The following is a 27,514-nucleotide window of genomic DNA, read 5'->3' on the forward strand; positions in this document are numbered from 1 at the left end:
CAATTTCTGCTGTGCCTCACAGCAAGGAAAACATATGTCCAGAATATTTTGAGTAATACTTGGATTTGGTCTCACTTCTCCTTTTTTTGGAGTAGGGAAATCTCAACTTTTCATTCAGAGGATAAACAGCTGGACAGTAGACTACCAGTAACATTTTGGACCAGCAGTTGTTCTGTATCTGCAGCTCTATGCTGAGGCCTTTAATCTTCTGCGGCACATCCAATTTCAGGTTTGTTACATTTAGCTCAAGCCATTTTTTGTGAGCAAAAAAAGTCTTTACAAAAGAACCCAAGTCCAACAGTAAAGATGTCAACAGTCCAAGTCTCCTCAGCATGTCACGTTCTTTCTGCTGCATCTTGGACAGATGTCTTTTAAATCTTGAAGCGTTCCCGTCTTCCCCTCTGTGTTCTTTTTGCATATCAAACATGTTGCACTACTTTGAATGTAAGAGAGAGTCAATAAGGCTACATTCACACTGCAAGGCTTAATGCTCAATTCCGATTTTTTTGCTCAGATACGATTTTTTGTTTGCCTGTTCACATTACCATCTATAATGTGACCTGTATCCGATTCCAGTGCGAACTGTTTGCGGCTCCGAACTGCCCCGCATGCGCAGAACAACAGTAACAATGACGTCACATGCAGCTGTTTCACTCTTTCGATATACTTTCAAACACAGACAGGTTACGTTATGAACCCTCAAGCTTTGCTTGTATGGAAGTGTCACCCCATATATTTATAAGGTCCAAGACCTCGCTGTCCCTCCATTGAAAGGCTACCGCCGCGCAGAATTGTGACGTGTCGCTTTAAAGGGACGTGAAAGTATCATGCGCATCAAATCCGCCTTGGCCGTTCACACTGAGGTCGCATTGAAAAAAATCAGATCTGTATCTGATTCAGGACCACATATGGAAGTGGTCTAAATTTGAGTGTTCAAACTGCCTCTAAAAAATCTGCCCTGGTCACTTGACCCCCCCAAAAAAGTCGGATTTAGGCCACTTTTGCCTGCAGTGTGAACATAGCCTAAGTGACTCATTAATTTTCATATACCTGCCCTGTGCAGATGAAAAGACTGAAAGAACCGTGATGTTTCACCAGACCTGCTCTCTGTTTTTTGGGATGGATGTGTGTTTTTGGATGGGTGCTGTTAGAAGATACTTGAGTCTCCTCAGCGAGTCACATGACCCTCTCACAGAGATGCAGGCTGCCATGGAAACACAAGCAGCTCATCCTGTTTGATGCTTTTGGAGGACTTCAAAGAGCCAGAGCTTGGTTACTCCAGCCCGTATGGAGCAGGGTGCAGTAACCTGACCTGCGGTGCATCAAAGGGGGGAAATTACCGTAGTTTGTTTTTCAGGTGCTTGATTTTTCATCACCTTGTCTGTGGATGCATGTCCATGAGTCAGAGAGAGAAAAGCTCTGCTGCGAATAAAATCCACGTAACAAGAAGAAAAATAATTGGCTACAAAAAGCAACATACACTCACTGTGTGTCTGTTCATGCATTGTTTTGTCTTTTTTTTTTTTTTATCTCTTTAGAACATCATCAATGATCACTTTAAATTAAAACTCAGTCTATTTTCATCAGCAGGTTTCAAAATGGTCGAGATTCTCTTTTTTATTTTTACAAAAGAAAGTTTATTTTTCATGTTGATGAGGACGTTGCACGCTTTCTTTCATCTGAATTTCCAGCCTCAGAAATCAGCGTCACACTTGAGGAAGCAGTTCACCCACAATGCAGTTCAGCTCAAGTGCCAGAGTGGTGTTGATTTACACCGTGGTGTCCCCTAATATCATCACAGTGTGTGCACATTAGAATGAGCACCAAGAGCATGTGCTGCACATCTGCACGACCTCTACAAATACACAGACGGTACAGCACTGCAAACAAATGCGTAAATATGCTAATTGGACGACACGGCAGCCACACTGCTTTGTCCACACACATGTCAGTGGTTGTTGAACATGAGTGCACATGCAGGTACATCACAGAGTAACAGCAACATTAAGACAACCACTGAGCTGCAGGCTGGAAGGAATCCTTCAAATGTCAACTGCAGCACGTCAGGCATGTTTCAGTGTTGTCCTTATTTGTGGGGAAAAAGGAGTTCTCCTTTGATTTAAACCACTAAATGATGGTTGCCTTTATGAGTTTAATGAACTGGCCATTTTCATCCATCCAACCATCTACTTTCTTCAACGTTTATCCAGTTAGGGGTCACAGGGGACTGGAGACAATCCCAGCTGTCTTCGTGCTTGAGGCAGGCTACACTCTGGACAGGTCACCAGTCAATCACAGGGCTGACATGTAGAGACAGACAACCATTCACACTCACACCTACAGTCAATTTAGAGTGACCAGTTGACCCAACGAGCATTTCTTTGGACTTTGGGAGGAAGTCAGAGCACCCAGAGAGAACCCACAGCTCCTGCCCTGCCTGCTTGGCTGACATTTGACCGTCTGAAGTTTTGTTATGCCAGTAGCAGCCAGTTCAGTCTTTAACCCACTTCTTTTAAACTTTACACAAATCTCTCCCAGTTTTATCACAATCTCAAACTTCAGCACTAACTGATGCTGCCTCAAATTGTCTTGCTTGAGGTTATTTATCAAAACTTTTTCATAACCACACTAAGTTGAATACAGCTTTCTTTTTTCACATATGCAAATTACTCTCCAACACTATGGCATTGATGTGGAAATTTGTGAAGTTTTGCTTTAACAAAGTCCTGATGTCAATTTTGTTTAAGACTTTGAATGTGCTGCAGGATTCAAGCTTCTGCGATGAAACTTTTGCAATAGATTAAAAGCTGTATGAGTACTAAGGAAACCTCTCTGTTTTGTTATCTTGTGTGTGTGTGTGTGTGATTGCGTGTATGCTTGTGTTGAACTGTGGCTGCAGGTGTGCGCATGCTGGACGGCGAGGTGACTGACATGGTGGAGGCCCAGTCTCTCAGTCTGAACCCCCAACACATCGATGTCTACAGTGCCAGCTGGGGCCCGGAGGACGACGGCAAAACAGTGGATGGACCTGCCAAACTCGCCAAAGAAGCCTTTCTGCATGGAGTTACAAAGGTGTGTGTGTGTGTGTGTGTGTGTGTGTGTGTGTGTGTGTGTGTGTGTGTGTGTGTGTGTGTGTGTGTGTGTGTGTGTGTGTGTGTGTGTGTGTGTGTGTGTGTGTGTGTGTGTGTGTGTGTGTGTGTGTGTGAGAGAGAGTGAGAGTGTTTGAGAGTGTGTGAGTGTGAGTGAGTGTGTGTGTGTGAGGGAGAATTTATTTACAGCCTGTGTGTTGCTTCCTTTCAGCACTCCGTAATTGAACTGTTCAAGCATGAGAGGACAAAGCGGCAAGAACAAAACAATTTTTTTTGCCCCGACAATTATGTATGGAGGGGAATGTCCTCTGAAATCACCAGGGAGAAAAATCTTGGAAAAATACTAGAAGCAGCTCTGACAAAAACAACAAATAAAAAGTTTAGTTTTTTTCCTTTTCTGTCTCACTAAGAACTTTTCTTTATCTGCCAACTCATCTTTTATGTTTCAGCTCTTTCAGTCAGAGTACACATGGTCTCCTTATGTTTGGAGTGTGTTTAAAAAAAATCAAGGTTGTTTTTCAAAGTCAAATCAAACAATAGCTGTAACATCAGCACTTGTTTTTGATTATCATTTCTAATCAAAGAGCTTTGAAAACGTGCCCAACATAATGAAGATACGATTTAAAACATTATCAGGAGGCTAATTTCTATAAGTTGTCTCACAGCAACTTCGCAATCTAACCTTTAATCAGAATGACACCAGACGGTCGTCTTAAATTCCCCCCAAATTTCAATCTCAATGAATTACCTCATCTATCCAGCAAACTGTGATTCCTGTACAGAGCTGTAGGACTCAAGACATGTGCCGTAAAGCTGATTGAAGATGCTGACACTCACTACAAAGATAATTACCCCAGTGATGGTGCTGTCAGATGGCGTTGTGGGTGGTGCATAGCTGGGTTTGATCAATGCGCAGAGAGACGGTTCCACTCAATACAATAAGAGGCTCTTAGATGAGAATTATTGCACTTCAAAGGCTGAGGGGTTGGATGATTTATGACAATGAGCTGTTGTCATACGGGGCCTTTTTGTATTGCATTGCTGTCATGTGATATTTAAGTCTTTTTAATTTACTGAGTGACCATCCAGCCTCTGTGATGGATGCTGCCTTTTAATGGCCCTGTTTTGAAATGAATTTGCCCTCCTATAATTGGTATTCCTTTTCAGTGATTGAATGAGATTATGCTCTTCTTTGCTTCGAGCTGGACCAAGGACTGAATAATGAATAAATGGATGAAAGTGTTTTTGTCTGATTTCTATGTATCTTTGTCCAGGGTCGTGGTGGTTTGGGCTCTATCTTTGTGTGGGCGTCTGGAAACGGAGGGAGGGAGAAGGACAGCTGTAATTGCGATGGCTACACCAACAGCATCTACACACTGTCCATCAGCAGCTCCACACAGAACGGCAACGTCCCCTGGTACAGTGAGGCCTGCTCCTCCACCCTGGCCACCACCTACAGCTCGGGGAACCTCAACGAGAAGCAAATAGTGAGTCACAGTAGTGTGTTTGTTGTGTCCTTCACAGTGACTGAGCTTTGCATCAGTCTATTCAAACGCAGGATGATTAATCACAGGTTTAATCTCCATTCAAGCATTTCTAAAGCTGCTGAAATGTTTGAATGACTACTATCTGTGCAGCTGCTAATTGATTTAGTTTCCTTTTATTGCAACACTTAAAATCGAGAACAGTCCAGTGTTGTAGTGAGTGCTGAACAATTAATGGATGAGCCAATTAATCAACAACAGGTTCAGCACATAAAGCTGGCCTGCGGAGGGTCTTTTGAAAACCAACAAAAGTTCTGTTTACATTCAGCGTTACTCATCAGAACTCACTGTGTGTATCCACAAACAAGCTGACTTTACTCCCCATCTCAGGAAACATTAGCAAATCAGATTGTTTGCATCATTGTTTACTTGCTCTCAGTCTTAGCTGGCACTACATGTGTTTATTTCCATGTTTAAAGCCCCCTGTACATCTCTGGATAAAACCATTGGCAGTGTGTGTTGTTTCACTCACATCTGTTTGCATGTGCATCCTGGAGCATGTACGAGGAAAACAGCAAGAGAAGATAGTCACCAAAAAAAGATTCATGGTGCTGCAAGAGGTCAAAACTCAAGAGGGTTTCTCATTTCTTTAAAATTATTAATCAAAAGGAAATAAAACAATAGCTGTCTCCAGCTTCAAATTTGATCCTTCTGAGACAATATGCTGCTTCTCTGTTTTCATAAGACAGTTTATTGAAGTGTGTATATGCATGTTTTGTCAAATCAGGATATGCAACAGGTCTGTGCTTGCAATAAGATACCAAACTCGTAGACATAGATAGGAGGATATCAAAAGAATACACAGTATATATATATATATATATATATATGCTGTGCTAACTCTCTTTATTTAACTTTGTCAGTGTTATAACAAACAATAGTTATAGATGGTGACAAATGAAGCATAATTCTGAAACAGTGTGTCAGTAACCTTCCCCCAGCCCTCCCACAAGCACAGGTCGCTCAGGTCAGAACCAGACAGGGATGGCAAACACACACACACACACACACACATACTCGTACTAACAAACATATTACAAACACGTACTAAACAGACCAGTGGGAAATAAATGAGTTAAAAAAAGGAGGGGTACATGTTAAAGTAAGGCAGAGTGAGGGAGGTGAACTGCTTAGAGGGAAAGTGCAGGAGTGAAAAGCTTAGTCTTCTTTTGTGTCCAGAGCAAGTTAAGAGAGTCCACAAAATTCAAGGAACTGGTTCCATGGGTCTTGGAATATTTTGGCAGAGCCTGTGAGTACAAAATGAGAGTTTTCAAGTTTTAAAGAACTTCCTTGATCCAACAGCCATGTGTTGGAGGGCAAGTAAGCCTCCAATCAAGAAAGATCAGTCGCAGGGCTAATGAAGTCATAAAAGCCAGAGCCCGCCTCATCACCACGGAGAGGTTAGTGTCAAGGATGCCAAAAATGGATGATAATGGTTTAAGAGGAGTGGTCTGACTATAGGCTTAGCTTATTGTATAAAAAGCACTCACCCAAAAGGTCCTCAAATTAGGGAATGACCAAAACATATGAATGTGATCAGCAGGGGATAGTTTGAATCTGTTACAGGCATCACTAAAGAGTAGAGGAGACTATGGTTGATTATGAATTGGTGTAATGAACTAATGGGAGGACTTTACCCTGGGTGAAGCCATGATGGGTGCATATGATGACAAGTATATTTTATCCAAGGAGAAAGAAATAAGTTACCGTGTGCTCAGGGAGATGATGTGGTAAACTCCAGGTAGAAGCCAGGTGCTCCTAAAGAAAACTGTCAAAAAGGGGGGAAGCCACAGGGGCTGTCTTCAGGCCCACTAGCTTGAGTCAAGCAATAGATTTAAAAAGCCTGTCTTTCTTCAGGGCATAATGTTTTACAATTAGTAACCAGGAAAAAAAAATGGATACCGATTTCGACCCTCATGGGGTCTCCATCAGGGCATGGTAAAACAATAGAAACAGGTGAGGCTCATTTACACCATCACATGGCCAGGAGGCTGAAAAATACATCGACATATTGAGAATATTTGACTCATGTAGTCGCATCATTCATGCTATCAAACTTATCAAAGGAGCATGCCTAACCTTAGAGCCCTGTATATTAGATGCATTGAGATTTTGTATGTATAGTAAATGATTCTGCAAGTAACTATTGACTTTTTATAATCAATTAATATGAGGGTAAGACAAATATTAAGGGTTAGGTTTAGGCATAAACCCTGAGTGGTTAGGGTTAGAGTAAGGGTTCCCACATAGATTAATAAATAACCAGAGTAGAGTGTTTAGGAGAACTCCCACAGAGCCCAACATGAAGCCTGAACTATCCAAAAAACCCTTTTTGAATGGCAGTAGCTTACTATCATATCTAATAAAGAAACCAGCGAGCAGTCAGAATTACGAAGCTGAAAACTGCAGAATTCCTTAATTTGCTTTAAAAACTATTCTAAGTTATACATTGATTTTTCAGAAAAGTTGCAGATGAATTTTGATCTCAGAGGATTGACGGAGTAATGAGAAACTGTTCCAGCTCCATGCATACGGCGTTATTTCAGAGTTATGATCTGCAGCTATAATACGTACCTGCTGTTAGAACCACAGCTCCACTCCTCCCTTCTTTGCGCCTTTTCTTCACTCTTCTTCTTCTCCATTCACCCCGTCTTGGACCATTAAAATTGTTATGAATTGCAAACGGCTCAAACTCCATCTGGCAATATGTTGCTGCTTAACATTCCCGTCACATAAAAACCACACACACGCGCATACACACACACACACTAATAAACACAGTCTTTCTTTCTTGTAGCAGCCAGGCTGACTGGACAGACAGCTTATGACATCTCCGTGACATGTGGCTGGTCCCTTAATGCTTCACTGCTGTACTCATTTAATTGTGCTGTCAGTCATAAAACCCGGGAATGAAGCGATGGAGTAAGAGAGAAGAGAGAGGGGCGGACCTCCAGGGGGTTAGGCGGTAGCAAATCTCTTCTGTTTATTACGCTTATATTATCTTTCTCTTTCAATTTCAAGTAAGAAGGATATGGGAATCTCCTGAATGCATAATCGCACCATTAAAGTCAGTTCTGCCAGTGCATTTAATATTCTGTTTAGTCCGTTAAGAGATCTGTTCCTGGAGGCTGTGCACTGGTCAGCACAAATAGAAGATCTTTGATTCTAACTGCTTTTGTATCCATGTTACTCGGTTATACACACCAACCTCCCCTGTAGGATAACACCGGGGGTGACTGGAGGCTTTTCGCAGGACAATGTTTTGTAACCTTTATCCTTCCTGAGATGGGTTTTCTGCTCAGTACAAACATGCCGGTTCTGCATCACCTCACTATGTATTCATGCAGCTGTAGATATTCACTCATGAGAGCTGGCCAGTACAACCACAGCCCTCTGCTGTGGGTCACTGAGGAGATCTCATCTGAAAAGAGTGATGTTCTCAGACAGGTCACTGGTAGTTTCAGAGAGAGGGGTGAGAACAAGTTATATGATTTCCCTGCTCTCTCCTCAGGACTTTTTGTTCCTGATACTCCTTTAGGAGATTTTTGCCTCCAGCAAAAACATGTGATAAGTAAGAGAAGAGGCGAGTGAATGATCAGGGGGTAAGAGTTCAGATAACTTCTGGGTTTATTTTTAGATGTGAAGAATGACAAGAAGAGTTCTGGTAAAAGTTTAGGATGTGTGATTCTGTGTGAATGTGAACCAATGTCATCAGAGTGAGTATAAAGAGGGTAAGGAGTGTGTTTGCTTCCTAACTACAAGCCCTGAGACTGTGTAATGGTTATGAGGAGTTTTTGTTTGAACCCCCTTTTAAGCTCACCATGTTCATCCTCTCTAGGTGACTACAGACCTCAAATCAAAATGCACAGACTCCCACACAGGCACCTCTGCCTCTGCCCCGCTGGCTGCTGGGATCATTGCTCTCGCCCTCGAGGCCAAGTAAGTGCTTATCATCATTTCCCTGAGTCTAACCCAGCCTCGCAATTCTCTTTAGTTATGCAGTTTCGTTCTCATCCTCCCTATCTGCGTATTTTCCTGACTTTTGCTGATTAAAATCCTTTTATCCAATGGAAATTTAAAGTGTTAAAATACAATTTGTGCTGAACAGACTTGAGATTAAACAGACTGTAATTATTCTACGGAAAGTCATTGGTCAACTTGCGTGTACACTAAAATATTCAGGAAGCTCCTGCAATCCCTTTTCTGGCATGTGGTTAGAATTTTTAAAATGCAGATTGGTCATTTAGCGGTTGGTGTGCTTTCTTTCTGCTCATACTTTTAGACAGAACATTTTCGATTGAACACACTAGCACAGAATCAGGCTGGTGGTCTGAGTTTTTGCATTAATTCTGCTTGATTATCCCATTTTATGAGTAACTCTTTGGCCCCACTGCCTGACAGATTTCTGCAGAGCATGTACCCAAAAAAAAATAGCAGCACAATTTGATGTAAGCACTAATCATTCCTATCCAGTCATGCAGCTCTAATGGAGGGACAAACATGAACAGCAGAACTACTGAAAATGAGTAATTAGTTTTGTGGCAAAACAGAGTGAGGTGATGGAAAAGGATTGCAATTAGGAAGAAATTTGATGAGAAAATAATCGGGCAAAGTAAGTACATAATATGATTCATTTTAATAAATCTGTAAAAGCAATTATACATTGAAAGTTAAACACTATCATGACCTCATGTGACCCTGCTTGTGTTCCTTTTCTTTTAATCTTGTATGGCTGCAGGCTGAAAATCAATTTTTCAGGATCTGTGATTGGAATATCTTTTGCCGAAGGGCAAAAATTAAGTTCAAAAGCGTGTGTAATACAGATTTAGAGAATTCAGGAACGTGATACTGTTTCTTTACTGTGTTGTGTGTATGATAAGCTGTCCACCTGCAGGTTCACTCTGCAAAATATATTGTCAGAGGCTTCTGTTTGATCTCTGAGTGCTTCAACTTGATTTCAAAGTCAAAGTCTCACCACTTGTGCCTCTGTGTGTGTGTGGCTCTCCTTTTGTGTGTGTGTGTGTGTGTGTGTGTGTGTGTGTGTGTGTGTGTGTGTGTGTGTGTGTGTGTGTGTGTGTGTGTGTGTGTGTGTGTGTGTGTGTGTGTGTGTGTGTGTGTGTGTGTGTGTGTGTGTTCACGTGTTCCAGTAAAAACCTCACCTGGAGGGACATGCAACATCTGGTTGTGCGAACTTCTCACCCTGCCCACCTGCTCACCAACGACTGGAGGACCAACGGGGTTGGCCGCAAAGGTACTGCAGCTCCTTTCAAGTCCTCCTCTGTGCTCTGTGCTCTGCAGTTTTTAGAGGCTTTGAGCTTCATTGACATGTTGTGCGTTTTTATAAACTAAATTCTCTTAGAGGTGTGAGTCCCTGAGCTGGCTGAAGATGTTGCATTGCAGCTTTAGATAAGATACGCTCTGTGAGACTTGCCTACAAAGTCAAAGCAGGCAGAGAGCGGATGCAGCTCTCAGCAGGCAGACTTTCACACATGTTTCCTCTCGTCTCTCTGCAGTTAGCCACTCATACGGATACGGCCTGCTTGATGCCAGTGCAATAGTTGGTCTGGCTAGGACGTGGACCAGTGTGGGGCCGCAGCGGAAATGTGTGATCACCATGGCCTGTGACCCAAGGTTGGTCCACTGAACACAAACACATGTCTATACACAGCTTATTAAACTAAAGTCAGGACTGTGCTCAGAAGTGTTCACACTTATTAAAGCTGTCACTTGTCTTAACACATTCAGAAATAATTAGCTCTAACAAGTGTTGTGCTCAGAGTCATTTGAAGGCATCTCACGTAGATGAATCCTGAACTTCTCTGTTGAAGTGATGTTGTTGAGTTCACTCAGAGGTCCCTCCACTCACTCACTTCAGTAGCAAGCTAATGTTATTGTGACACTGTTGCCCTGCAGCTTCTCCTTAACCCGCAAATCAAATATTTACTCTCTCCACTTCTTACACGGTTCATGGTGATCTGACGTTTGGTGCCACTGATGGATGGAGAGGGAATCAGAGGGTCAAATGGGTGCTATATTTTAGAAACAGTCTGCTGCTCTGATGTGCACACAGGAAAAACATACTGATCCCAGTCAATCAAATTCATATAGTTTGAAATCTAATTTACCAGAGGGACTTTAAAACTAAATTAGCATATTATACCTTTATCCTCTGATGCTCCATTCATAAAAACTCCCCCTGAAATGTACATAGAAATGTAAAAAAGGATATATATGGCAGGGATTAAGCCTAATGGTTAAGTTGTGCACCTGGGTTTCATTCCAGCCTGCTGCCCCTTTTCCCGCATGTCATCCCCTCACTCTCTCTCCCCGTTTTCTAACCCGTCCACTGTCCTCTCCAAGTAAAGCACTTCCTGATTGGAGAGACAAACAAACGCACAGGCAGAGAAGACTTCGGAGAGAGTAAGGAAAGGAGAAAAGTACAGACAACTTCTGGATGAGGCACCAGGAGTGAGGGAGAGGAAAGTCCTGGGACAGCTCGAGGACAAGGAGGAGAAAGAAGGAGACGTCAATACAAGAATAAGCAGAACAGATGCTCAAGAAATGTATAAATTATGAAGCAGGTTGTTTTGTTTTCGCTTCAACTCGGTCTGTGATTTCACAGCCTGATGCGATATAGAAAACTGACATTAAACTGATCCACAACAGACAGTACATGTGAGAGATGTTCAGGTTTGATTGAGCTGCGATGCCTTACTGCAGTGACACGCTATGTCTTCATCTTCAGTTGTGTGTCTGTGCGTTTGTACCCAGGTGTGTGTGTGTGTGTGCGCGTGCGTGCGTGCGTGCAGGCGCTCAGCTCAGCTCAGCTCAGCTCAGCTCAGCTCGAGATGGAGCTTTTAAAAAGGGAAAAACATAATTTGTCATTTCTTGTGTTTTCTTCACTGTGAGGTTCTACATTCCTCCTTCGCCATTTTATCTCCTCCTCTCCTGGCGTCAGAGTCTAAACACATCCTGACATCTTCTCTTCATTATGCGCCTCCCTGTCACTTCTCTTGCTGCGTCTGAGCCTTCTCTCTCTTTTACCGCAGCTGCGAGATGCTCAGAGCAGATGGTTTGAGCGTCTGGGAGCAGCAGTCAAGGCAGGTTATTCAATTTAGGTTTTTTTAGGTGTTTAGCTGGCTCACTTATCCAGAATGACTCAAAATAAGTCAGCAGGTAGGTGTTCAGTGTCTCTCTCACTGTCACTTACATTCAATGATTACATCACGACAGTGTTTTTAAAAAGGACACATTTCTGGGGAGACTGCAGTATGACATTAAGACGTTATAATAACTGTAATTATAATTCCCCCACACATCTACTTCTTTAATAGTTAGATGATGATGGATGACTCTGGAGTTTTAACTTTGGGGTTACACTGATAGAAGAAGGTTTGTTAATGGATTTCAGAGTGTTAAGAGTGTGGAGGTTATTGGTTTGAACGGTATCACTGAATCTGAAATGGAGAAAAGCTCCCATAAGATTGTGTGTAACCACACCGGTGAGCGTGCAGGATTATTCTAACAGGAATTTCTCCACTGTGGTTACAACCTTGAATATTACACTGAGATTTGCGCACACAGTTCCAAAGGACTTGGTCTGAACAAACTTCATGCAAATTACCGCTGAAATTGCGGTATTATTTTACTCTGGAGCACTGCATGAGTTGGAAGCTCATGGATAGATTTGTGATTTAGAAAAACACGGTCCTCTCTGAAGCGTACTCGGCTAAACGGATGGCAGTGCCTCATGTTTGGCTGGCTCACAGAATATCTTTGGTATCCCTGAAAAGCTTCACACCGGATTAAATCCCTCTTTGTGTCTCTCAAGGATTACTGCTGTAAACAGATTGAATTTGAGAATAATTTATTAAATTATTTCAGACGTGATGAATGTGTGATAAATCTCTTCATCATGGGATCTGCAGAATAGCAGAGGAACAAATGTAAGCAGAGGCAGATACACCTATTCTCTGGGTTTGCGATTCTGAGCAGCAGTGGTGTCGTCCATCTTCGCTGAGGTGTTTCCACCTGCAGTTGCTACTGTAAGGAAGGAAGGGGCCAAAGTTGTCATCTCCCATTCCTTGGCCAGTCGCCCTCCTTTACTCTGTGTTTTTCCGCAGTGACTGAGTGGCAGCTTGCCGGTTACAGGTTTGACTTTCTCTCTGTGTGCGCTCGTAAAACAGATGCCATGATTCCAGCAGTGCTACAAATTTTGTTTCACCCAGACCTCAAATCACTGACGCCTGTGCTGCAGCAGTCAACTGGCAATCATAAATCAACTTCAGCAGCCGTTTGTATAAATTTCCATCCCTTCTCCCAGGTTTTCTGAGTCTGCCTCCAAACACCACAAAATACATATTGTATTAGCTCAAACATGCAAATGTGGGATGCTGTGTCGCTGCCAATTTGCATCATAAAAATAATGTGGGCAGTGACTGTGTGACTGGTTGGCATCTAGAAAAGTGCTGCAGTGTATTAACCTTTAGACTGGTTCCATGTTTGGCTGTTATAAAGGTCATGAGTGTTTATGTAGTCTTTAAAAGCATCATGAAGAATTGACCATAGTGAACCCCGAGGGATCGTGTCTTAAAACAGAGTGACAGTTTAGTGATCACACACATCTTGTCTATAATTCAGGCACCTCACTGTCACTGAAGCCCCACACCTCTCTCCTCCTCCTCAGTATTGTTGTGGATGCATGTAATCTCCTAAGCGGATTTGAGGGGGAAGACTGAGAAAAAGGTGGATGCTTTATTTCCACAGAGGACGCTGGGGTCTACAGGTTGTGTGACATTAATCCTGTTCAGGCCATAAACTCCTCACCCCCGCACAGGCTCACACACCGGCCAGGAGGGAAATGTCTCACTCGCATAGTTCTGCAAAATGTAGCTTATTCCAAACTCAGCCTAACACCAGTGTTCTCCTCTGTTCTAATGTGTCTGCTGCGTCATTTTCTCCTGTTTGACAGAAACATCGGCAGCCATTTATCGATCAACAAGAGCGTGGACGCCTGCTTTGGGACAGACAGTCATGTGACCTCGCTAGAGCACGTCCAGGCCCGGCTCACCCTTTCCTATAACCGAAGAGGAAACCTGGCAATCCACCTCATTAGTCCTGCAGGCACACGCTCCACTCTGCTCCACCCCAGGTCCAAACACACACAGACACATACAGACACACACAGACACATGTACGCACGCACGCACACTCACTCACAGTGAGACAGTGTATAAAAACAGACAAACTGAATGAGATAAACACAAACTGTTATCACTTCTTCTTCTCCTCCTCCTGCAGACCTCATGACTACTCCTCAGAGGGGTTTAATGACTGGGCGTTCATGACCACTCACTCCTGGGACGAGAACCCGAACGGGGAGTGGACCCTGGAGATCGAGAACGTGGCTGGCGCCAGTGACTATGGTACAGCATCTTTGTTGTTTATTTGTTAGAGAAGTACAAGATGAGAACATTCTGCCGTGTATTTGTCCATATGTTTGTTTGAAGAATTCAAGGCTGTCCAAGTTAATCAGTTCTTAATACATTTAAGAAGAATAATGGGCAAAGAAAAGCAGTAAATCATCACATCTGAGGAGAGGGAAACAGGAAATGTGGCACTCTAAACAGGGAAATTATCACAGAAATTGCCTCCAGTTATTTTTCTTTTCATTGGAATAATTATATTTATTAAGAAAAGCACAACAAACAGCTCTTAAAAAACAGATCTTAAAAAACAGCTTGAAAATAACAGATCTCACAGCACCAAACAGAACTGAAATTCTAACCTCTGAAGCCACTTATAAACAAGCTTTCCAACATACACTGATGATAAGAAAGAAACATGTCATAAAACAACTTAAAACAACTATGACTTAAACTTAACTACTTTAAATGTTATTCAGCTCTACTTTAAAGTGTTTTGTGCCTTGTCTGCTAGTAACCAAAGAGATACAGACAACAAGCACAGGATGATTCAGAGGATCTTGTTAGCATCAGGTGGATTAAAGCGTCAGTAGTTAAAGTCTCACAGGGTATATCTTAGCAGCTAGGTCACCCAGGCGACATACAATGGCCCCACATGAATGTTATTCAACACATGCATTCAACTGTTGGGTGTTCAGCTCATAGTTTTGGGATTCAATGCCAGCAGATTAGAGATCAAGCAGCTCCTTTATAGTGGAGTTTTTGAGCCCCTGGTCTTTAGTTGGGGCTGTGAAGCTGAATCCGTGCAGCTCTGTAACAATCAGCTTTCTTAAAGCCTCAAGTGTGACAGAGTGGTCAAGTGTAGGGCTGCTCAATAAATCCACATTTGATTGTTGCAGAAGTAGGAGCATCCGTGATAAACACATTGCAGAAGACTGAAAAAAATCTCTTAAGCATTGCAATATATTCAATGTAAACAAACAACGCTCTCTGGCTCAGCATGTGAACGTTTTACCTGTTGGACAGAGGCCGAGGTATAATCGCTGTGCTTTCACAGCATTTTGATGCATTCAGATGAAGCTCCAGCCATCCATCAGCTACCTTCAAATAAATTTAGTGGAGGAAAAAAAGCTTTTTGGTGATTTGTATCAGATTCAGGAGGGATGTGTTATTGTTAAAACCTGGAGAAGGTGGCCTGCTGCTGTGGATGTGCCAGACTCCAGCGGCTACAACTACTACTATCTGTCTCTCTCTCTCTCTCTCTCTCTCTCTCTCTCTCTGTCTCTCTCTGTCTCTCTGTCTCTCTCTCTCTCTCTCTCTCTCTCTCTCTCTCTCTCTCTCTCTCTCTCTCTCTCTCTCTCTCACTCACTCACTCACTCACTCACTCACTCACTCACTCACTCACTCACTCACTTACTCACTTACTACTATCCGTCTCTCTCTCTCTCTCTCTCTCTCTCTCTCTCTCTCTCTCTCTCTCTCTCTCTCTCTCTCTCTCTCTCTCTCTCTCACTCACTCACTCACTCACTCACTCACTCACTCACTCACTCTCTCTCTTTCTTCATTTCCTCTGTCCCTCTTTCAAACCCCAACTCAGTCGAGGCAGATGGCTGTCTAACATGAGTCTGGTTCTGCTCAAGGGTTTCTGCCTGTTAAAGGAAGTTGCTACTGTAACTTGCTAAATGCTGCAAAGTAGATTTGGTTGGTGGATTGAGATGAGATCAGACTGAGTCCAGAATCAGAATCAGAATCAGCTTTATTGGCCAGGTATGCTTGAACACACAAGGAATTTGACTTTGGTAAACTGTGCTCTCTTTATACAAAGGCATGAGAATAAGGCATGCAAATAAAAATATAAACATAATAATAATAGCATCAACTATAAATGCAAGAACAACAAATAGGCATGATTAATATGTACAGGCTTAAAAAATAATATGATAATAGTGCAGTGGTGAGTAGTGCAGAAGTAGTCCTGGCTGTAAGATGGGACTGAGTCTTACCCTGTCTTGATGTTGGGTCTTTGTTAGTAATTAAACATATAGTACGGTCTAGACCTGCTCTGTTTATAAAGCGTCTTGTGATAACATTTGTTGTAATTTGGAGCTATTGAAATAAAGATTGATTGATTGAGAACAGCAGGTAGAGAAACTGTGACTTAGAGCTAATGTGCACTCTTTGAAATTGATTATTTTTGCACTTCATACCGTTACTCTAATAGTGAGAAATATAGCACACCATGCAGGTCTATTGGAGTGAATAATTCCCTCTTGTTGTTCGCCCCCTATTCATCCAAAACAACACAGCTGGATCAACCACAACACGGCACTCAGGGTCCAAGAAAACCCCAGAAAACAGATCCAGATAAATGTGTAACCGCTCCTTCCTCAGTAAGAAGTCATATCCTAAAGTGGAACCTCTCACAGGGCCCCCACACTTCAGTGATTCTTCAGAGATGTTCGTTTCATAAAACTCCTATTAGGCACAGAGTGAAATCATGCTGTCTTTAAGTTGAGCCTCATTTCCTGTCACTTTATGCAGAAAATCTAAGAGTCTACGGTAAGAGAGGATACTTTCCCTAAATCCACCCTAAGGAGTGCCGGAGCCTTAATGTTTTTGACAGCCCTACTTTACTCTCTGGTTATTTCATTTTTTCATCTCGATCTCTTATCTCTCCTCTCAGGCACTTTGACCCAGTTCATCCTGGTGCTGTACGGCACCGGCTCAGCAACCTCCAGCTCATCTGAGAAGGCTCAGCCCAGTAACGGCAGCTGTAAGACCTTGGACCTGAGGCAGATATGCATTGGTAAGATTGATGTCAAACACTGTCACAACAGCTGACGAATGGTAGGGTAGCCTAGACATTGTAAGGTTAAAAAGATGAAATATTATCTCATGTGGAATATGAACTCATCGCCTAGCGGTGTGGGCAGACTGATTTGAAAGTCACACAATTATCTTGTTCAAACTCTTCCTGCAAACTTCATCCAGTTATGTCACCTCAGCTTCTGTAACGATTTTAAATGAAGATCTAACTGCAGATGAGATCAAATAAAATTCCACTCCGGGTCCTTTTTAATAATCTCATTTAAATTATAATGGTGTCCATACTGCCCGACTTGTTCCTAATACAAATACTGCTATAGGCAAGGTCTCCAGATACTCCTGACTGAGCTCTAGCACAGACTGAGTCCACCTGCACGTGTGAAACAGTGACAGTCTGACCCCTACAGGCTGTCAGAGGTACTGAAACACCTACAGACAGTCTAATACAGAATATTCAAGGGTTGATTGAGTTTCATTATCATGTATTTAATTGTCATATGATTATAATGTATCATACAGTACACAGGTCTGTATGGCAACATTAGTTTTCTGTTTTTCAACAAGCTAAAAAAAGCCTGCAGTGTTAGATTTCCTTTTCTCAGCTCTGTTAGCCTCGGCTCCCACAGTCTGTTAATTGCCTCTTAAAGCAATGGTCTGCATCTGGACCTGCTGCATATGGAAAAGGCTATGTTGACTTCAAGATGCTGCACTCAGCATATAAATTCTGAAGCTTTTCACCATATTTTTGGTGGTTTCAGAAAAAGTAGCACTAACGAGGGTGCATATGGCCAAAGTTTGTCTCACATTGAAAAAATATTAGATTCTCCCAGCATGAAACAATGTCTCCAGAAAGTTCAGGCATGGTGTGTGCAGCCATGTGAACCAATCTCTTTAAATGTTGACAGTGTGGGATTCCTGCTTCTCTATTTTTTTGTTATTCGGCTCATATGGAAATGTAAAAGTTGTGTGCAGCTTCTAATATCAGTTTTGTTTCTCTGTATTACAGAGTGCGACTCTGGCTACTACCTCTTTCAGCAGGGCTGTGTGAAAGAATGTCCAGCAGGCTTCTCAGTGGGCTCCCAGCCCCTCAACTACACCGTGGGTAACTCCATAGCACCACTGACCGTCCCGGCCTGCCGGCCCTGCCCGTCGCCCTGCCTGACCTGCAGCAGCCTCAGCAGTCTGGCCTGTCTGTCCTGCCCGCCTCACAGCTCACTGGACCCCATTTCCGGCACCTGCATGCATTTGAACCACTTTATGCGCGAGTCCCCCGGCAGCTTCATGGTGGGCCAGGGGGACCCTGAATCGCAGCTCCAGCTGAGCTCCCGGTTGCCCATCACCATCGCCGTGCTCAGCTGCATGGCCATCATCGCCACCTTTGCTGGCGTCTTCCTCTTGCTGCAGCTGCGCTCCGGTGCACTCATCAAGCTGCCCTCCCTGGAGGCCGGCGGCGGCCTCGGGGGTGGCTTCAGCCTCGGGGGGAACAGGGTAGTGTCCTATCGTGGCATCCCAACAGTGTGGGGGGATGACGGGGTGAACACAGACTCCGATAACGAAGAGTTTGACGTCCACAATGAGAGGACTGCCTTTATCAAAACACAAAGTGCTCTTTAATGCCTCCACCACATCCCTCCTCCCCTCCTGCTTTTAAAAACCCCACCCCCTCTTTGGTCTGATGAGTCAGGGCTGTGGTAACTGTCCCTTCACAGTCTCTCTGGTTTTATCTCTCATCCTTTTTCCCTCTGTCTGCGTCTTCCCGGGTTTTTGTTGGAGTCCTGCTTCAGGATCTCGTCTTCCACTCTGCAGTGGGAGACCCGGCGGGAAGCAGCTGTCTCTCAGAGCTCGGGATGGCCCCAGCTTTGCTCCGTTCACACTTGGGCGCACTTCTATTAAACTGGCTCACTCCCTCGTCTTGCCCTCAATCACAAACAGAGTCTGTCTGTGCAGAGTCCATTTTCCCCCCCAGCTCCGTCTCCTTTTTTGTTACAGTAAACAACTGATTATTATTTGCTTTCTTCTCTTTTATTCCTCTTTTCATCAGTCTCAGTGCAGTAGCCAGACGAGATTGTTGAGTGTGAGGAGAAGAGTGCGTGTGCACGTGAATGCCTGTTTGTGCGGATGTGAGCGTGATTATGTAAATCTGATGCAGTTTAATGCCCTTTATAGAGAAGCTAAAGCCGGTCCTGTCACATTTAATACTGAAGTGATAACAAAGACTTGTAATATGACGCATTAAATCGGATTAGGAAACACTGATTCTCTCCAAAGTGTCATTTAGTGACATTAGTGTCCAAAATCTGTCCTGAAATGCTCCATTTACTCAAAGTTATTTACATTTTTAGAGTGCAGTTTTGAAAAATCCACAAATCAAAAGCAGAATAGTTGTCAAAGAAATGTCCAGACTGTAATGGTTTCTAATAATGTGTCACTGAAACAGTCTGGGAGCTTTCTGAATATCCACCCTCTATCTTTTTATGATGAGATGTTTCATATTTACTGAAAAACAAAAATCCATCTCTCACACAGTCTCTTTTAAATCTGTATAGTTATTGATCTTTGTGTGAGGGGGGCTTCTGTTCTCTTATTGTGCACACAATCTGCAAAGATCTCTCTCAGCTCTGGCTCAAAAAAAAAATGGTGAGTCACACAGCTAACAAAGCTTCCTCCAGCCTTTTGAGATTTAAGATGGACTCTGAGAAACTATAAATTCTTCTGCACTCATAACCTCCAAACCATCACAGGAGGATCGCAAAAAAAATCTGATAAATTCCAAGGAGAAGGCGGCTACTCCATCAACCCTGAGGCACTAACCTTCCAGGGATATTTAATTTCTGTGTGTGAAGAGCTCACATCCCGGGGCTGAAAGAGAAGCAGCTGAGATCCTGATGGGACGCAGAACTAAAATGTGACCGAGGAGAGCTTCTTCTCAAACAGCTGTGTAGTTACTGTGGTGGATTCTTAATAGAGCAAACACTGAAACAACAAATCAATGCGCTCCCGGTTTTTGTCAGAGCAAATTAGCACTACAAGAACTCATTACGCATGCCTCATATCATTAGAACTTAGTTAATGTGTGTGAGCAGGTGTGTGTGTGTGTGTGTGTGTGTGTTTGTGTGTTTGTGTGTGTGTGTGTGTGTGTGTGCGTGTGTGCGTGTGCGCGCATGTGTGTGCGTGCGCATATGAAAAAAGGAGAACTCCTCTATCCTCTGAGCGGGGGTTTCCTCTCCTCTTTCATCTCTTCCGTAAATCTTGAATACTCTTTAGATACTGCTGCGTCTAGACCCCCCTCTCTTTAGTGTCTCCACACTTACCCTCCAGTCTTCTTCTAATCTGAATTTCAGATTATGTCTTCAGCGTACTCGCCAATTAATGATATTCAGATTGATTCTGCAGCAGCTATTTATTCTGAGAGATTTTAATCATACCTTTAGGGTAGATTGTTTTAAAGTGATTTTTCTCCTGGGCTGGTTATCCTCTCAAATCTGCATCTCGTCATCCAATGCAGAGTAGATATTTGGAATCCATTGATCCCTCTGTCTTTTTTTCTCTATTACATTGATTTTTTTTTTTTTCCATTTCCAGTCCTAAAACAATGGAGCTTGCTGAGAGAGGTTGTCATGGTGATGACGTGCATACAAATCTGCAGCTGCTCATCCTTTTATCTACCTCTCATATCATTCAGCAAGAGTTCATGTGCTGTAATAGGAGCTGTTAAATGCTTATTGAGGGCATATAATATGTAGGTCACGTATTAAAACGCTTCTCGTGATAGATTTAGGAGGATCGGCGTGCCAGTCAAATTTATGTTTTAGGAGTGAAATAAGCAACTGCATTTCTTAAACTGTAAAGCTGCTGTGTAAATTCTCAACTCCTGACCTCCTATCTCCCCTCCAATTTATTGCCTTTAGGATCAGCATTCATGGGCTGTCACACCTGGGCTTTAAAACCTGGTGTTGGAAATAAAATGGGTAAAAGGATCCGTAGATCTTGTTGGCGTCTGAGTGTTAAATCAACTTAAAATTATGGGCTCCTTGTTTCTACTCATTTTCAAGACGAGCGACTCAATCGGCAAAGATCTTTCTGTTCTTAAGTAACTGACAATCAAACTGTTACCTGGCGTTGGGAAGGTGCACAGGCACACAAAACAACATTTAATGAAACCACTCGTGTTACAAAGCCTTCACAGAAGGTGTTTTCACGAGTAAGAATGTGATTAAAATTGTGAAACAGAAAGAGTTAACCAAAAATATTATTAAGACATATGAAAATAGGGTTTCCTATCTTTTTCCAGCCAAAATCCTCTCTGAAAACCTCGAGAAGGATTTGTATGAATCCTCTGAAACACAGCCCTGAGCCAGGATGCTTGATTCATCTCAGCTGGCTGGTGCAGGTGCAGCAAATTTGGCTTATCGCGGCAGTTTCAGCGAGGAAGAACTAAACTGTTTTGCAAACCCAGCTGAGAACGTGGATTTTTCGAGAAAGTGCCCTCTTAAGTATTGAAGCTAAAGTGGCTGCAGAATAATGAGTGCGTGCTGCATTGCTCTGTGTGATGTACATTAGTGCCTACTGCCATTTAGGCTGTTATTAGCCTCAGTTTAAGGAGGATGGTAATCTACAAAATGTAATAAGTACAGCTTCAGACTTGAGCCACAGACTCCTTATCGACTTCCCAGTGTGGTGTTAAGTGTGTAAACAACAGATTATGGGCTAATGCGGCACTAAAACTGCTTCCATAAACTTAAATTCTGGACGCTCGGTTAGCTTTTTTAATCAGAACTCATGTGGAACTCTTTTTGATTTGTTTATTTATGCTTAGTCATGTCTGCATCTTCAAGTGTCCATCTTCCCTTCCAGAAGATTCACATTGCTTCCAGAAAGACTCGAGCTGCCCTCAGAGTGAAACATTTTAGGGTGTTTATACAACTTTCTGTTGCCCCTTCAGTGCACACAAAATGATTTATTCATTTTGGCTTCATGTTGTATCCACTACAGCCTGAAAACTCAAAAGTTTAAACTGATTAACTCGGAGCTTTGTGCACTCAAGTGTTCAACTTTTAAGGAAAGTATGGATGCAGGCTGCATTAAGTAGCTCATGCTTCCACAGCATGGTGAGCTGCTGAAAGCCATTAGCAAGCTGTCTCACTCTTTCGCTGCAGATATGTGATGAAAACCACACACTAAATAAAGAAGAGGAACTCTAATTGTGCCAGATAGCAGTTCATAATTAAAACGCTACCACTTCACTGGCACCAAAATGTGAAGCCTCTCCATGAAAATAACAAGAACATTGCTAAAAAAAAAAAAATCTGCAAATTGTCTCGTCTGATGATAAAGATAAGAGTCTCTTTTGGGGAGGGCAGAGTTTTTTTCTTTATACAGCTGACTTATTTAAAGCTCGATGTTGCTTCATTCCTGCCTTAGGATGTAGTTTGAAGTGATCAATATGAAGTTGGATGGAGTAAATAGGGGCAATATCTTTGGAATAACCAAAGACAATCATTTTAATGCTGTCTGTTTAGCATTACGACGTGTTGCTTTCAGGTTTTACAGTCCATTGAGCCCTTCACTTGTGTTCAGAGTGTTTTGTTGATGTGATTCTGTCATCTCTGCCTTTATTTTGAAGTCCTGCAGCGACAGCCTGTATGTTCAGCAGCAGTGGAGGAGGGAGGTAGAATGTATCCCATCTCCATTAACTTAAGGGCTGAATCAGATCTGCGTGTGTGCACATGCTTGTATGAGTATAAATGAAACACTTTGATGGTGTGGGCGAGGTCGGTCAGACTCTGATGATCTCCTTGCGCCTCTTGTTGAGGTTCCTGGCCTGTGGCTGCACACAGTACCTTACAGATTTGTGACCTATGAATAATGTACAAGAATGACTATCTTACATGGGACAAAACTCTAAAATAAGGCCTATTTTTGTACTATATGAATGGTGCAGTGTAATTTTCTTGTAATTTAAAGATTTTTTTGCTCTTGTTTTTTTTTCTCCTTTTTATTTAATTGATGTCAATTATAGATTCTACTAAAAATAAAGATCTATGCAAATTTGAATGTGTCTTTATTAACTTAAATCCACAGAATGGCAATGTATTTATAGTCTGAGCCAAAAAACAACAACAACAACAACAACAACAACATACCCTTAGTATCCAAAGTTGATTTAATCTGCAAGAAACTGGCTCCTGTGACTGATAATTAAAATTAACATATTACATAGTCATAGTCGATGTGCAAACAGTGACAGATAAAAGAGACAGTAAAGCTTTTTTTCAGAATTAGCTTTTTTTTTGTTGTTTGTTTGTTATTTAAGTTTTTATTGACTTCATCACAAAAAACGCAAACACTATAAATGATACATACATATTGAAGGGCATATACTATCACCAGACAGCACAGACTATTTTTGGTCGAAAGACCCTTTCTGGAAAAAAACTGAAAAAAAACAGACCCACCCCCCCACCCCCAACAAAAGAGACAAAAACAAAAACAAAAAAACAACACTAAAAGGCAGCCCCATATTAAGTGTCAATAAGTAACACTGTTCAATAACTTGTACATTTGTAAATTCATCTACACACCTGTACACATTCCCTGACATTATATGCAAACCTTGGGTAGATAATCCCCGCCCCCTTAGTACATTGTGTCCTCTCTAGGATATTTCATTCCCCATCGAAGTCAGAAAAGCTTTCCATAATTGGCTAGTTTTGCTTTGTGTGGGTTTTTTTTTAAATAAATGAATAAAGTTTGCCTCTTCAACTTTTCTATTCCTTTTTTTTTTTTTTATAACAAAAACATCAGCGAAGTTTAGAGTAGAAATTGCCCCTGCAGAGTAAACATGACAAAGCTCTGAATAAAATGACCATGTCTCTTTCTTTGCTCTCCTCTTGGGGGCTAAAATGGAAAATAATAATGACAGCAGTGAATTAAATTGTTATGAAATTATTTACCATACATTCATGGTTCTTAAATAATTAATAGAGTTTTTGTTTATCACCTGGTGTCCTCTCCAGAACCCTTAATGTTTTGAATTTGTCATTTATGGTTCAATAGAACATATGTTTATATATAATATATTTTTTAGTACTTTTTTATTAAATACCTGCAAAATGTCCAAAATAGATAGTTGTACTTTGTGTGTACATATCAGAATCAGTAAATGATAGTCTGCTGACATTGAAGCCCACCTATTTAGCATTAGAAGGTCAGTAATAGTATGCATGTAAGCATGTTAAACATTAGCACTGCGTAACAGATTTATATCTCGCTGCAGCTGCTTTTAGAGCCATTAACACTAGGTCTACTAGAATTCTGCAACTACTAGAATGACCTTAGCAGTCATTTTGGCTGCTCAGACATTATTCGCATATCATTTGGATAATCAATAAAAAGATCTAAGAATAAATTTATGGAATAGGTAAAAAACACATCAGGACACAAAAAGAAAATTATAATTAATGAGTATTTTATTTATTTCATTGACACCATCATAACTTCTCTGAAATTACACATAAAAACTCAAACTGAATCCATTTTCTTAGTGAAATACAAAAAATGTATCCTGAAAATAGATTGGTTTCATCAGAAGTTCCCACTCCCTCCCGCTCCCTCAGATCCTCTTCCTCCATACACCTGTCTGTCCCCTCCGCCCATCTTACCACTATTGGGAGCCGAGCATTCAGCTGCTCTGCTCCCCGTCTCTGGAACTCATTACTACCTCAACTCAGAAACACTGAAGCTCTCCCCCATTTCAAATCACAACTCAAAACACATCTGTTTAAAACTGCCTTCTCCGTCTGACGCCAATTGCACTGTCACTTTTATTGTTTCTATTTTCTTAACACTTTTTCAGTTTATATTGTTTTCATTTTGATTTGATTTTGATTTTGTTTCCTTTAATGCGTAAATTTGTGTATGTATATATATATATATATATATATATATATATATATCTGTGCAGTGTCCTTGAGTGCCAAGAAAGGCGCCTTTAAATAAAATGTATTATTATTATTATTATTAGAAGAACACCCCTTGTAAAAAGCATGCTGTCAATTTGACTGCTATGGTCATTCGAGGTGATAATACTCAAATATCTTTTGTGTTTAGAAATTTTGATTATAAAACAATGTTAGAATAAAATATACACACATTTAGAAAAAGTCAGGATACTATTGGTACTTAGCTTTTCTTTAAATAAAGTCATGACGTTAGAAATTTTGAAAGCAGTCAAAATTATTCCCTTGGTAGTTTCAGTGTTAAGCCAGCTGTCGTCTCTCTTTCATTGTATTTAACTAACCAAAGTGAGTGAATGTGTTTAACTGGTTCCACTCCTGGAGAAGCAGCAGCAATTGAAGTTAGTTACCTCAACATAGTTAAATATATCATATAACTTTCTGTGTTGCTTACAGCCGCAGCGTCTTAGATATAACATGACCTTTAGTAGACGCTGTAGCGAAACATAAAGACAGACGTTTCCTCTGTGGTCTAACCTGCTTTAGCAGTGCTACATAATTCAAAGTGTGTCTCCTCTATACACCCTTTCTGTATAATGAGTGATTTTGATGATATATGACTGCTGTAATTAAGCCAATGAGTTTACAGCAGAGACGTTGCACACAACACAAACCAAGTCATAAACAGAAGTAATGGTGTGAGACTGGTTTCACACTGTGATGAACGGAAAATGGAATGTTTTTTTGTTATGTTTTTACTTTATGCAACAAACAACATCAGCACATTGTTACCCTCTGCTGTGGTCTAATGGTGATAAGCAGTGGAGACAAAAAAAACAAACACCAGGAAATGATTCAACCAGCCAGACATTTCTCACTGTTATGTAGCACTGGACAATATCTTTAAATTATTCTCCGTATTGTATGTAAAGTAGATGAGCATGTTGGGTTCAGCAGTAAAAGCTGCACCTGCCTGCATGAGGCTTCAGATCACTGCGGGGAAACCTTGAGGACACACCGCTCCAATAACCAACTCACCACCTGTTCATTTATAATGTCAGTACATTAAAAAGGCCCTGCTTATAAAAAACAAAAATACTCAGTCAGAGGGGAGGTATTCAGCTCATTTACTTAAAAAAAAAAGCAGCAGTACATTCAGAAGTTATACGTACTCACTGCAGTATGGATTCAGAGCATTAAACACAGACAACAATTACAGACAGATGGCTGCAATAATGGAACGGTTTTGAAGGGCATTAGATTTGTATCACTGCTGCCACGTGTTGTGGTTTCAATTACCTGATATATCACTTTGTAATTTATGAACATAAATACTAAGCAGTGGTGGACAAAGTAGACAGCTTCATTACTTAAGTCAAAGTATAGATCCTCCAGGTCAAATATTACTCCAATACAAGTGAGAGTTGTTCAGTCAGATTATTACTTGAGTTAAAGTACTGGAGTACTTTCTTTTAAAAATACTTAAGTATTCAAAGTATTTCTTAAAATATCTCAAAACTTTGTACTTTCACAAAGCATGAGTGCAGTCAAGAATACATAGGAGTACATTCTGTTACATTATGTTTATCTAGAAACCATTACTTGAAATCTCTAAAAACTATACCATGGAATAAAAACAGAAACTAAGTTACTCCAAACACAGACAACTTAGTTTGAAATGTTCATCTGGAATTAAACAAATGTTACATATCTCAACACGCTTTCTCAGGTTGGACAGTGAATTTTTGTTTGTTTGGGCAGAGTGGGAAACAGGGAGAACATTTCAAACAATCAGTATCATTCTTCATTTCAAAAACCTCTAACACGGGCTGAAGATATGGACATGGGTGCTCAGGTGGAGAATTATATCCATCATTACCACCTCTAAACGAACTGCCTGATCTGAGTGAAATTTGCTCTCTCCGTGGAGACGCACGATATACAGGTACGGCTAAACCACTGAGACAAACAGAACTACACAAACACATTTTACTGTCTTAGGGATCAGATTTCAGAAAGAGAAGGAAATTCATGAGCTGACTTCAAAGCAAAAGTAGTGAGTAACTAGAGCACTGATAGAAATGTAGTGGAGTAAAAAGTACAATAATTGTCTTCTGAATGTAGCGGAGTAAAAGTAATAAGTACCCCCAAAAAATAATACTCAAGTTAAGTACATATACTCAAAAAATTTACTTAAGTACAGTACTCAAGTAGATTTACTTACTGTCCACCACTGATACTAAGTAAGCAGCAGATAAATCACTAACTAGTTGTAAAATAAAAAAGTAGTATAGAGCTAAAAGTAGGTTCAATTGCCTCTGAAATTTCAACTTCCTCTATCAGTGTTGGAAATGTTAAACATTTACAGTAAAAGAAGATGTTCAAGTAATTGTGCATCACGAGCTGTTCCTAAATTGAAAGCAAACTTGCACTAACAAGCATCACCACATACAAACAGACATGAGGAAGTGCTGCCTCGTATGAAGTTCTGTACTTTTTTCGCTCACAAGGAAATGAAACCTTCCTGTGGCCACAGACAAATAACTGCTGCTGGTCATTAGCAGCTGCTTCAGCTCAGTGCTCTGTTTCTGTCACACTCATGAGAACACAGAGGGCTTCAGGAAGTTCTGCTGTCAACAAATCCTTGGCAGGGAGGAAGGTTTAATTATTCAGAG

General features: G+C 41.4%; 1 protein-coding gene across 3 annotated transcripts in view; it reads left to right on the plus strand.

Annotated features, from left to right (window-relative positions):
- Window positions 1–22,938, plus strand: part of furina (furin (paired basic amino acid cleaving enzyme) a) — a 109,702-nt gene extending 86,764 nt beyond the window's left edge. For all 3 annotated transcript variants that reach the window (XM_034679931.1, XM_034679933.1, XM_034679932.1), the window contains exons 8-16: window positions 2,900–3,072; window positions 4,364–4,576; window positions 8,472–8,572; window positions 9,781–9,884; window positions 10,147–10,264; window positions 13,605–13,784; window positions 13,934–14,058; window positions 16,742–16,864; window positions 17,891–22,938. In XM_034679931.1, coding sequence (XP_034535822.1) covers window positions 2,900–3,072; window positions 4,364–4,576; window positions 8,472–8,572; window positions 9,781–9,884; window positions 10,147–10,264; window positions 13,605–13,784; window positions 13,934–14,058; window positions 16,742–16,864; window positions 17,891–18,498 — 1,745 coding nt within the window. In that variant the 3' untranslated portion in view covers window positions 18,499–22,938. The remainder of the gene's footprint in view (window positions 1–2,899; window positions 3,073–4,363; window positions 4,577–8,471; window positions 8,573–9,780; window positions 9,885–10,146; window positions 10,265–13,604; window positions 13,785–13,933; window positions 14,059–16,741; window positions 16,865–17,890) is intronic.
- Window positions 22,939–27,514: the final 4,576 nt, after the last annotated feature.

The sequence above is a fragment of the Notolabrus celidotus genome, chromosome 3 (genome assembly GCF_009762535.1).
Source record: "Notolabrus celidotus isolate fNotCel1 chromosome 3, fNotCel1.pri, whole genome shotgun sequence".
In the NCBI taxonomy this organism is placed as follows: domain Eukaryota; kingdom Metazoa; phylum Chordata; class Actinopteri; order Labriformes; family Labridae; genus Notolabrus; species Notolabrus celidotus.